The sequence below is a fragment of the Bos grunniens genome, chromosome 15 (assembly GCF_055505025.1).
Source record: "Bos grunniens cultivar Pamir isolate PY7600 chromosome 15, Bosgru_T2T1.0, whole genome shotgun sequence".
Taxonomy (NCBI): Eukaryota; Metazoa; Chordata; class Mammalia; order Artiodactyla; family Bovidae; genus Bos; species Bos grunniens.
In genome coordinates, this window is record NC_141179.1 from 80709769 (window position 1) to 80722058 (window position 12290).

A 12290-nucleotide genomic window follows, 5' to 3' on the forward strand; every position below is an offset into this window, starting at 1 on the left:
ACTAGATGGACCTTTGTTGGCAAAGTAATGTCTCTGCTTTTTAATATGGGGTCTAGATTGGTGATAACCTTTCTTCCAAGGAGTAAAGCATCTTCTAATTTCGTGGCTACACTCACCATCTGCAGTGATTTTGGAGCCCAAAACAATAAAGTCTGCCACTGTTAGAAATGGACTTGGAACAACAGAATGGTTCCAAATTGGGAAAGAAGTCCATCAAAGCTGTATATTGTCACCCTGCTTATTTAATTTCAATGCAGAGTACATCTTGTGAAGTGCCAGGCTGGATGAAGGACAATCTGGAATCAAGATTTCTGGGAGAAATAACAATATCCTCAAGATGATGACATCACCCTTATGGCAGAAAGAGAAGAACTAAAGAGCTTCTTGATGAAAATTAAAGAGGAGACTGAAAAAGTTGGCTTAAAACTCAGCATTCAGAAAACTGAGATCATGGCATCTGGTCCCATAACTTCACAGAAATAGATGGGGAAGCAATGGAAACAGAGAGATACTTTATTTTGGGGGGAGAGGGCTCCAAAATCACTGCAGATGGTGACTACACCCATGAAATTAAAAGACGCTTGTTCTTTGGAAGAAAAGTTATGACTAGCCTGGACAGCATATTAAAAAACAGAGGCATTACTTTGCCAACAAAATCCATCTAGCCAAAGCTATGGTCTTTCCAGTAGTCATGTATGGATGTGAGAGTTGGATTGGAAAGAAAGCTGAGTGGTGAAGAATTGATGCTTTTGAACTGTGGTGTTGGAGAAGATCCTGAGAATCTCTTGGACTGCAAAGAGATCAATCCAGTCAATCTGAAAGCAAATAAACCCTGAATATTCTTTGGAAGGACTGATGTTGAAGCTGAAGCTCTAATATTTTGGCTACTTTATGTGAAAAACTGACTCCTTAGAAAAGACCCTGGTGCTGGGAAAGATTGAAGGAGGGAGGAGGAGTGGATGACAGAGGATGAGATGGTTAGATAGCATCACCGGCTCAATGGACATGAGTTTGAATAAGCTCCAGGAGTTGGTGAAGGACAGGGAAACCTGGCTTGCTGCAGTCCATGGGGTCGCAAAGAGTCGGACACAACTTAACCACTGAACTGAACATCACAATGTGGTCAATATGAATAGCACTTCATTTTTCAGCTGCCCAAACCATATAAATGAAACTAATAGACTTATATAATTTGAATAAATGTATAACAATATAGCACAGAAGGCAATGGTGACCCACTCCAGTATTCTTCCATGGAAAAATCCCACAGACGGAGGAGCCTGGTAGGCTGCAGTCCATGGGGTCACGAAGAGTCGGACACGACTGAGCGACTTCACTTTCACTTTTCGCTTTCATGCACTGGAGAAGGAAATGGCAACCCACTCCAGTGTTCTTGCCTGGAGAATCCCAGGGATGGTGGAGCCTGGTGGGCTGCCGTCTACGGGGTCGCACAGAGTTGGACACTATTGAAGCAACTCAGCAGCAGCAGCAGCAGCAGCATAACAGTATAGGATGCTTGGGGCTGGTGCACTGGGATGACCCAGAGGCATGGTACAGGGAGGGACGTGGGAGGGGGGTTCAGGATGGGGAACACTTGTACACCCATGGCAGATTCATGTTGATGTATGGCAAAACCAATACAATATTGAAAAGTAATTAGCCTCCAATTAAAATAAATACATTTATATTAAAAAAATATATAGGGCTTTGATAGTGATTCAGAGGGTAAAGAATTTGCCTGCAGTGCAGGAGACCAGGATTTGATCCCACAGATTGGGAAGAGTACTTGGGGAAAAGAGTGGCAAGGCACTTCAGTATTTGTGCCTGGAGAATTCTTCCATATAGCAATAATAAAAACCCAATTTGTTGGGTTCTTAAAATCCATGCAGCATATTAAAATAGCTTCCTTCATATGTTTGCTTAATTACAGCAATCCTTTGAAATATACACTATACTAACCCATTTTACAATAAAGAAATACAATACAATAAAGAAATTCTTTGGCCTTCTGATTTCAAATCTCATTGTCTTAATTATTAAATATTATGAGGTCTTTGAACAATTGCACTCATCTTGTTAGCATTCAGGTTTATAGTTCACAACATTTTAAGTTACTAAGTAAGTTATTCACTCATTTATCTATACACGCTTATCACAAGTTATTATTGTGCATCTTTCAAAACTCAGATGTGATGCTGGAGGCTAGAAGTAAGATGATGGACAAGACAACTGCAAAAGGTTAAGTTAGGTGGATAACCAAGTCCAGAACATTTAACTCTTGGACCCTGGCTCACAGCTCAGTTATAGAAGAACTAGAAGAGGAATCAGATATTATAGTCCCCAGTTTGCTATAGACATCACATACTTCTTTCCTCTGTAACATTCTACCTTCCTAAGGAAGTCCATCTCTTCCTCTCAGTTAAATAGACTGCTTAGGGAAAGACAATATGCTGCCAGAGTGTTAAAATTCAATTTATCTAACACTACTGCCCCCCTGCTGCTGCTGCTAAGTCACTTCAGTCATGTCTGACTCTGTGCAACCCCATAGACGGCAGCCCACCAGACTCCCCCATCCCTGGGATTCTCCAGGCAAGAACACTGGAGTGGGTTGCCATTTCCTTCTCCAATGCATGAAAGTGAAAAGTGAAAGTGAAGTCGTTCAGTTGTGTCTGACCCTTAGCATGGACTGCAGCCTACCAGGCTCCTCCGTCCATGGGATTTTCCAGGCAAGAGTACTGGAGTGGGGTGCCATTGCCTTCTCTGGTTAATTAAGCACTATCATCTAAATAGCACACAAGTTAACAAAGGCACAGAAAAAAATATATATTACAAATTCAGGGATAAAATATAGCAAAGTGAATGACTTTTAGCTCAAGCAATACATATGTGAAATATATAAAGATTTTGCATAAGAAAAGAAACAAGACTCAAAACTATATTTCCAATTTTTGTTAAAAAATCTAGAAAAGAAAGTAAAAGGTAATCCCAAGTAATCTACCTTTTTCAGATCAATGACACAAAAAACATTTTTTCTTTCCCTAGATCTGAGTATGTGTATTCACACTCGCAGATCTGAGGGAGAAAGTAGGTCCCTACAGATCAGAGGCCACAAACCAGATCCACAAACAGCTGTCTAGGAAAAGAATGATTATATTCTTCTCTCTTCTCATTCCAGACTGACCATCAAACAAGTGCATTCATAAGAACCAGAAAGCTATCATGACCCATAGTTCAGTTTTACTTAGTAAGTTAGGGGAAGAGTACAGAAGGTTGGTCTTCTTAAAGATTCGTAGCCCCTCAAAATAGATGACAATAAAAAGAAAATAAATTCAAAGAACTGAGCTCACAGCATGTGTATCCTGTTTACTATTATCAGCAGTAAGAGCATACCTGTGCTCCAGGGAATACATAGTAGGAATTTTCACTTAGAGAGGGGCTCTTCAAAATGAAATGACTTCAAAGAACCTAAAATTTCATTCTAAAAGCAGTTCTGAAATAGTTGATATGAGGTGCAGAACTCTATGCTTCATTTCTAACAATATCCAAGGAGATGCTACTACTGTCAACCCAGGAAAACATATTAAAGGACAGCAGTCTAGACTAAGTACAGCTTATTTATTCTCAGTCCGAAGAACAATTGAAACACAGACACAAAGAATATGAAAACTGATCTTATAAATGTAGAGACATTTGAGCCAAAGATTAAGAGTAACCATTTATTGGAAATTGAGGCATGGCCATCTTAGTGACTATGTTTCTCCTGAGGACTCTCTTCAGTGCTTGTTTTACATATTTGTTCCTCAGAGTGTAGATCAATGGATTAAGTACTGGACTTACAAAGGTGTAGAAAACAGCTATTATCTTGGATTCTTCCACCGTCTTGTCTGTTGGTGGTCTTACATACATGCAGAAGAGTGTCCCATAAAATAGCGTTACAGCCATCATGTGGGAACCACAGGTGGAGAATGCCTTGCGCCTTCCTTCTGCTGATTTGATCCTGAGGATTGCAGTGAGAATTAAGGCGTAAGAAGTCAGGATGATGATGAGGGAGTTGGAGAGGTTGAAGCCTGCTGATATCAACATGGCATGCTCTTTGACATAAGTATCAGAGCAAGAAAGCTTGATGAGTGGCGGGTCAGCACAGTAGAAATGGTTGATGATGTTGGATCTACAGAAGGTCAAGTGGAAGGTCAGGATGGCCTGGAAGAGTCCATCTGAGAAGCCATAGACATAAGGAAATGTGGCCAAGCTTATGCAGATGCACCTGGACATCTTCACACTGTAGTGCAGAGGGTTGCATATGGCCACGTAGCGGTCATAGGCCATTGCTGCCAGCATGTAAAACTCAGTGAGGAGAAGTGCTATGAAAAGGTAACATTGTACAAAGCAGCCAGCGAAGCTGATGGTCTTCTTCTGTGATACCAGATTAGTCAGCATCTGTGGGGCTGCAGTAGAGGTATAGCACAAGTCTACAAAGGATAAATGAGTGAGGAAGAAGTACATGGGTGTGTGAAGGTGAGAGTCCAGTCTGATTAACACCATCATGCCCAGGTTGCCTAGGAGGGCGACCAGGTAAATGACCAGAAACAGCACAAAGAGGAGAGGCTGGAGCTCTGGACGATCTGTGAGCCCCAGGAGGATGAATTCTCTTAGTATGGTGTCATTGGTGAAGGGCATTTTCTGCACTTGAAACAGATGGAATCAGAGACATGAAGATGCACTTTTTATTACTATTGAAATGATTTTTATCTATACCTCCAGATCATTCAAAATGAATACTATTGTAAGATGAAGTTTTGCTTCTACTGAGCCATTGTTTCAGCTTCTTTAATACAGAACTATTATTTTATTTCCTTCCTTTATTTCCTTCCTACCTTGTACCTACATCTGTACCTAAAGATAACTATGCTTATAGCTATGTCCATATGTATAAGTGAACTGCATATTCCGTATCTCCCTGCACTTTTTAAGCTTCTGCATTTTACATACCTTTATAGCCCCAGCTTCAAGGCTGTCCTTTATGAAGTATTTTCACTCCTCTCCCATCATACATAAAACTGAATTACTCCCTTTCTGCTTTTTACTTCCACCACACACCCTATATCCTCTCATTTATTGTTTAGCACATTACATCACTAAAATGGATCCACTTGCTCCTTATATGTTAGTTCTTCAAGGACAGAGTAAATTATTCTTCATTACTGTTCTGCGATTTCTAAGGGCATATTTATATGCTACTTTAATGGCACCCCACTCCACTACTCTTGCCTGGAAAATCCCATGGATAGAGGAGCCTGGTAGGCTGCAGTCCATGGGGTCACTGAGGGTCGGGCATGACTGAGTGATTTCACTTTCACTTTTCATTTTCATTCATTGGAGAAGGCAATGGCAACCCACCCCAGTGTTCTTGCCTGGAGAATCCCAGGGACAGGGGAGCCTGGTGGGCTGCCGTCTATGGTGTCGCACAGAGTTGGACATGAGCAAAGTGACTTAGCAGTAGCAGGTAAAATAGAAAAGAAAAAAAAAAATAGCATGAGCATGAAATACCAAACTACTTGCAATCTTTTATTCTGAATTCCCACAGAATGATTCACAGTGTTATATCTTTCACAGGAAAAACAGGGGCTTATAAACTGTTTGACAAAACAATTGCTCCAAGAAGCTTGTTAATCAAGATAATCTACAGAACATCTGTGTCAGAAAGTCACATGGGACAGTGGAGTCTCACACTTAACATTTATCCCGATGATCCTAACACAGATGTTCCCAGAATCACACTTTAAAAATATAATTACAAACCAAAACACAAAGGCACAGTCACCAGAGTCCTATAAACACATGACAAATCAATGAACAAAGAATTTTTAGATGAAATAAATTCTCACATAGTATTTTGAGGATGGTCTAAAGCAATGACAGAGTGTTTTCATAAAGAAAAGAAACAAGCTTGGCATAAAAGGTATTTAAGTTATTAAATATGACCTCCATCTATCTAGACATATGACAATTTGTGGCTTACTAGTTCATCGTCACTTCTAAATAAGTACTGAGTCCCCTCTTTTGTACTCCACGCATGCTTTTATGTTTTTATTTCTCTCACACTTCATTTTTTTTAAACTTGCCCAATTCTTGTCTCATTTCCAAATAAGTCAGTAAAATTTACTGTAGTTATAATTCAGAAATACAGTTTAAAAAAAGTGCTTTTATACCTATACCTCCCTTCCATTTTATATTAAGTACTTAATATACATCTATGGAATATGCTAATAGTAGTTACCAATAGTAGATAATGATTCTTACCCGGAAGGCACTTCATTTCCTTATTTTAAATGGAAATAGTAATATCTGTTTTGTTTTACTCTAAAATCTTTACAGAGATCACAGAGTAGTCCAAAAGTATTTATTGATAATTAATACATTATGTATTTATGCACTGTAGATGGAAAAATGAACCAAAGCTTCAAAATCCCTGCCTTTCTGGCATTCACATTCTAGTGGACACAGAAGGATAATGCCACAATAAATCATTAGTGTTTCAGATGACTCTGGCATGGAGGAAAAGAAAGAAAATGAAGGAAAGGTTGTTTAGATTTTAAACAGCAACATTAACAAGGAACTCATGTAAAAGGGACTTTTTAAATAACAAGCTGAAAGAGAAAGAAAAATCAATCAGGAATTCAAAGGAGAATATTCTAGGAAGGATAAGGACCAGAGGCAAAGATACCATGTGTGATACATTTGGAAACCTGTAGGTCTATGTGAACTGGACATGGAACAACACCCTGGATCCAAATCGGGAAAGGAGTATACCAAGGCTGTATATTGTCACCCTGCTTATTTAACTTATATGCAGAGTACATCATGAGAAATGCCGGGCTGGATGAAGCACAAGGTGGAATCAAGATTGCTGGGAGATATATAAATAATGTCAGATATTCAGATGACACCATCCTTATGGCAGAAAGTGAAGTAAAACAAAAGAGCGTCTTGATGAAAGTGAAAGAGAAGAGTGAAAAAGTTGCCTTTAAACTCAATATTCAGAAAACTAAGATCATGGCATCTGGTCTCATCACTTCATGGCTAATAGATGGGGAAAGAATGGAAACAGCAACAGACTTTATTTTGAGGGGCTATAAAATCACTGCAGATGGTGACTGCAGCCATGAAATTAAAAGATGCTTGCTCCTTGGAAGAAAAGTTATGACCAACCTAGACAGCATATTAAAAAGCAGAGACATTACTTTGCCAACAAAGGTCCGTCTAGTCAAGGCTGTGGTTTTTCCATTGGTCATGTATGGACGTGAGAGTTGGATTCTAAAGAAAGCTGAAAAAAAAAAAAAAGAAAGAAAGCTGAGTCATGAAGAATTGATGCTTTTGAATTGTGGTGTTGGAGAAGACTCTTGAGAGTCCTTTGGTAAACAAGGATATCCAACCAGTCCATCCTAAAGAAAATCAGTCCTGAATATTCATTGGAAGGACTGATGCTGAAGCTGAAACTCCAATACTTTGGCCGCCTGATGTGAAGAACTGGCCTATTGGAAAAGACCCTGATTCTGGGAAACACTGGAAGTGGGAGAAGAGGACTACAAAGGCTGAGATGGTTGTATGGCATCACTGACTCAATGGACATGAGTTTGAGTAAACCCTGGGAGTTCATGATGGACAGGGAAGCCTGTCTGCTGTGGTTCATGGCATCACAAAGAGTCAGACACAACTGAACAACTGAACTGAACTGAACTGAGGCCTATATGTGCATGTACAGAATTCATACAGAGGAATGCAGAAAGTCAGAGCTGATACCTCCACTAAAGCACAAATGTTTCACTTCACTGAGAGACTGATTTATCTCTGCCTATGAGATTTTATCAAGATACCACAACATTCACTGGAGAAAAAGAAGTTAATTGGTGGTTTATTTCAGCTTTCCTATAAGAAGTGTCTAAAAATGAATAAGCTGAAATCAGGTTATCTGCTTGTATGGCAGCAACAAGGTGGCTTAGGAGATTTTTCATGTTCTTCGACACCCAAGAATACCAGAGAGAGAAGAGGTAGTAGTTATTGGAAGAGAAAATGCTAGAAAGAAAAAGATCAGGATGTAGAAATTTCAGGTTTATTAAGACATGGCAGGAAATTAGACTGAAGGACCACTCCACTATTGCAGAAGGACTTGTTTATTACATGTCACATAATGATTGCTTCTGGGATCTGAAAAGGTCTTGATTCACTGTCTCAGTGACCTGTGTGAATCCAGCCATACCCCGACTGGAGGGCAGCAGGAGTACTGATAGGTGGCGAGATACCAAAACATCTATGGAGAATAAGAAAGAAAATCACAGCTGACCTGGCTACCTTTGTTAGCCTAGAATGACAGGTGAGCATCTTCTTAATAGGGCATTTGTGGGTTTACTCCCTCACAGCCAAGGAGAGCCTCTCTCTGATGGAGGAAGAGACAGCAGAGGAGCAATTCAAGGACAGTTGCTGCTGCTAAGTAGCTTCAGTCATGTCCGACTCTGTGAGACCCCATAGATGGCAGCCTACCAGGCTCCCCCATCCCTGGGATTCTCCAGGCAAGAACACTGAAGTGGGTTTCCATTTCCTTCTCCAGTGCATGAAAGTGAACGTGAAGTCGTTCAGTCATGTCTGACTCTTAGCAACCCCATGGACTGCAGCCTACCAGGCTCCTCCGTCCGTGGGATTTTCCAGGCAAGAGTACTGGAGTGGGGTGTCATTGCCTTCTCTGTCAAGGACAGGAGAAAGCTACAAATTGTTAAACCTGGGTAACTAGGACAATCTACACAATAGACACAATCCAGTAACAGAGAAAATATACAACATCCTTGTTCAAAAATAATTAAGGATTTCAAGACAGTGAGGAAGAACATCATATTTAATCTGTAAAGTTTCTGAAAACAGAGCCCTGTCAACGGCATTAGTTACATGCACATGAAATCAGCCATTCCTACAGCACTCAGGCCAGCAGAACTGACAATAGGGTATATGGAGCAGGAGAGTATCCTGTTCTGCAAAAAAGAAATGGAAGGAAGAAAGAAAGCAAGGTACCAGAGTCCAGGAAGAAGAGTTCAGCTCTGATGAGATCACCCTAGAGAGGAACCCAGCTCAGTGGGCTAGAGCTCGAGATTGAGAACTGGAGGAGAAGGGGGCAACAGAAGAGATGGTTGGATAGCATCACAGACTCAATGAACATGAGTGTGAGCAAACCCCAGGAGATAGTGAATGACAGTGAAGCCTAGTGCACTGCAATCCATGGAGTGGCAAAAAGTCGGACATGATTAGGTGCCTGAACAACAGCTGCTGCTAAGTCACTTCAGTCGTGTCCGACTCTGTGCGACCCCATAGACGGCAGCCCACCAGGCTCCGCTGTCCCTGGGATTCTCCAGGCAAGAACACTGGAGTGGGTTGCCATTGCCTTCTCCAATGCATGAAAGTGAAGGTGAGTCACTCAGTCGTGTCTGACTCTTTGCGATCCCGTGGACTGCAGCCTACCAAGCTCCCCTGTCCATGGGATTTTCCAGACAAGTGAAACATAGAGATTTGCATTTGTATATTTTGGTCAAACAGTGTAAAAGTTGGTGGACCTGCTTGAGATTTTACAACAATCTCCTGTTGACTTAAAAATAAGACAAACAAAGACTTACTTCTGGTTTGGGTATGAACCCATTTTCTCAACGTCTGTTTAGGAAAGTTCATTGATGCCTCTCTAAGCTGAATACCATTGATGTATTTCTAGCAGGATTTGGGAGGTAGGAACCTGTTCTTAAAGCAAATCTCAGAGGTACTTAGCAGCAGCAGAAACAAGTGTGTCATTAGGAATCAGCCCTTCAGGGATTCACTGTAACACTGTGGGATCAAAGAGCTAATCATGTGTTTCAGACATATTTTTTCATATTTTCTAAATTATTACTTGCCCTGAGAGTGACATGGAAGGCAAGCAATGATTTCATTTTCACATTTTGAAGATGGTCTTATTTTATGTTTTATTTTTCTTTCATACTGAAACTTCCTCTTCTCCTAAAATCCAGAGCTCTTAGCAATGTCCTTTCTAATGGACATCCATGTCTTGGGCAAGATTAGGCATGAACAGGACTATGAAATAGACTATGAAATTGGCAGTCACCTTATTGAGCACTTCTTGTGTGGAGCACTTTCCCTTGGCAATTTAATTGATTCCTCAAAATGACACTTGGAGGTAGGGACTCCTTCCTGTCATTTCAGCTAAAGAATCAGACCTCCACTAAAGGAACAGTAAAGCCTATGCCACATGTCTAGACAGTGGCAGGGTAGGTTGTTTTTTAATTAATTTATTTATTTTACTTTACAATATTGTGTTGGTTTTGCCATACATTGACTTGAATCAGACACGAGTATAGATGTGTTCCCCATCCTGAACCCTCCTCCCACCTCCCTCCCCATCCCATCCCTCTGGGTCATCCCAGTGCACCAGCCCTGAGCACCCTGTATCATGCATCAAACCTGGACTGGTTTAGGTTTTGAATTTCTGCCTTCCTGTACCCAACTGACTAGTTTTTCTTTTTCTTTCTTTTTTTATTTTTTAAGTTATGAAAGTGTGATAACACATATGCAGGAGACTTGGGAAATACAGAATGAAGTGACATATAGTTCCACTATATTTTACAATTATTTTTAAGTATGAAAATAAATTTTTAGTTGAATTTTTAATATCAAACTCTCAAAAATTGATTAAAAAATACATAGGAACATAGAAGGGTATAGTAGTCCTGAAAACACCACAAATCAATTCAACATAATTAAGATTTATACAATTTTCACACAACAGTAAGATAAAAATTCTATTCAAGTTCCCACAGAGTATAAACTAAGAGACACTGGAACATATCCAGGGACATAAAAGAGGGTGCAAAATGTTCAGGGTCTGAACGTATTGAAACCATACAGAGTCTGTTCTCTTATTATCACTGGAGAATTATGTTAGAAATTGATATCAAAATATATTTGAAAATAACCCATATATTTTCAAGTGCAATGTGACATTTGCCAAGAGAGGTCTTTGACTTAGCCACTGAAAGCTTCAATAAAGTTAGAAAACTGAAAAAAAGAAAAAGAAAATGGGTGATTGCAGAGAAGAACGCATTTAAATGAGAAATTAATAGCAAACATACTTTCAAAACCACTTTTTCAACTATGGGAAGGGAAGCTGCCTTTCCTTAACGTGAAGTCAGTTTGTCCTTTTTCTCTCACCTTTCTTTAAAATTCTTGTTTCAGTTTCTTTTCAGTCAGTGCTTTCCTTGTTCTCCTCTGGTTCATGTTAATCTTGAAACTAGGAAATGCTTACATGGAAGGATTCTCAGAGGATGCTTTCTTGCCTCCACAGAACTGGGTTTCACCTCCGTCCTCCACTCTGTCTTACCACTTTGCCCCATCCTGGGCTGACATACTCAGTTTTCATCTCCTACTAATATTTCTGTTGCCACCACTACACTGCAATCTCTTATCTGTAAGAACTGTAATCTCCACAGTTTAGCTTGTGCCCTGGAGATTAATACTTGATCAACAAGCACTGATGGGGAGAATCAAGATCCCACATGCCATGTGTCTCATGATGTGGCCAAAAAAAAAAAAAAAAAGTTAACAAATATTGATGAATAATTTAAGGAGTGTGTGCAGTGTATAATTCAGCAAATATACTGCACTCCTTGTCTTCTTGTATATTGCTTCCCAGGTACATTTGCATTTATTGAATACACAACCTCATCCCTCATACTTGAAATTCTGTAGGGAGATCATATGGGGTGAGTGACTCTCTTGTTTAACAACTGCAGGGGGAAAAAATGAATGGAAATAATTGATTATGGGTAATAGACATCAAATCCTTAATATGTGTGAGGCATTGACCTCACCAGTTTACATGGATTAGTTCAGTCAATCCTCACAAACTCTTTGGGTCATCAGTATTATTATATTCACTTTACAAAAGGGAAACTGAGGACAGTGGAGGATAATTAACTTTCTCTGTCATATTGCTATTAATAAATTTTGAGAAAGGGTTTAAACAGATTAATAGATGGTCTTTAATATCATGTTGTTTAGGAAAGAAATGTGGCAAGCTCACACAGTGCTACATTCTGGGTAGAGGCAATCATTCATTCATTCATTTCTTCAGTAATCTATATAGTTAATAAATTTTCAAGGAAAAACTTTTGCTTGCACTTTGCTATGAATATAGAGAGTATAATAGAAACGTAAATGATGATTTGTGTCCTTAAACCATTTCCTTTTCACAGTGGGAAAGG

The 12290-nt window shown here is 39.7% G+C and overlaps 1 protein-coding gene across 1 annotated transcript; it reads right to left on the reverse strand.

Moving 5' to 3' along the window:
* Positions 1–3702: 3702 nt before the first annotated feature.
* Positions 3703–4943, reverse strand: LOC147358729 (olfactory receptor 5M11-like). The gene has a single exon (XM_086338215.1). The coding sequence runs from the start codon at positions 4675–4677 to the stop codon at positions 3703–3705; it is 975 nt and encodes a 324-aa protein (XP_086194341.1). The 5' UTR covers positions 4678–4943.
* Between the last annotated feature and the right edge of the window lie 7347 nt (positions 4944–12290).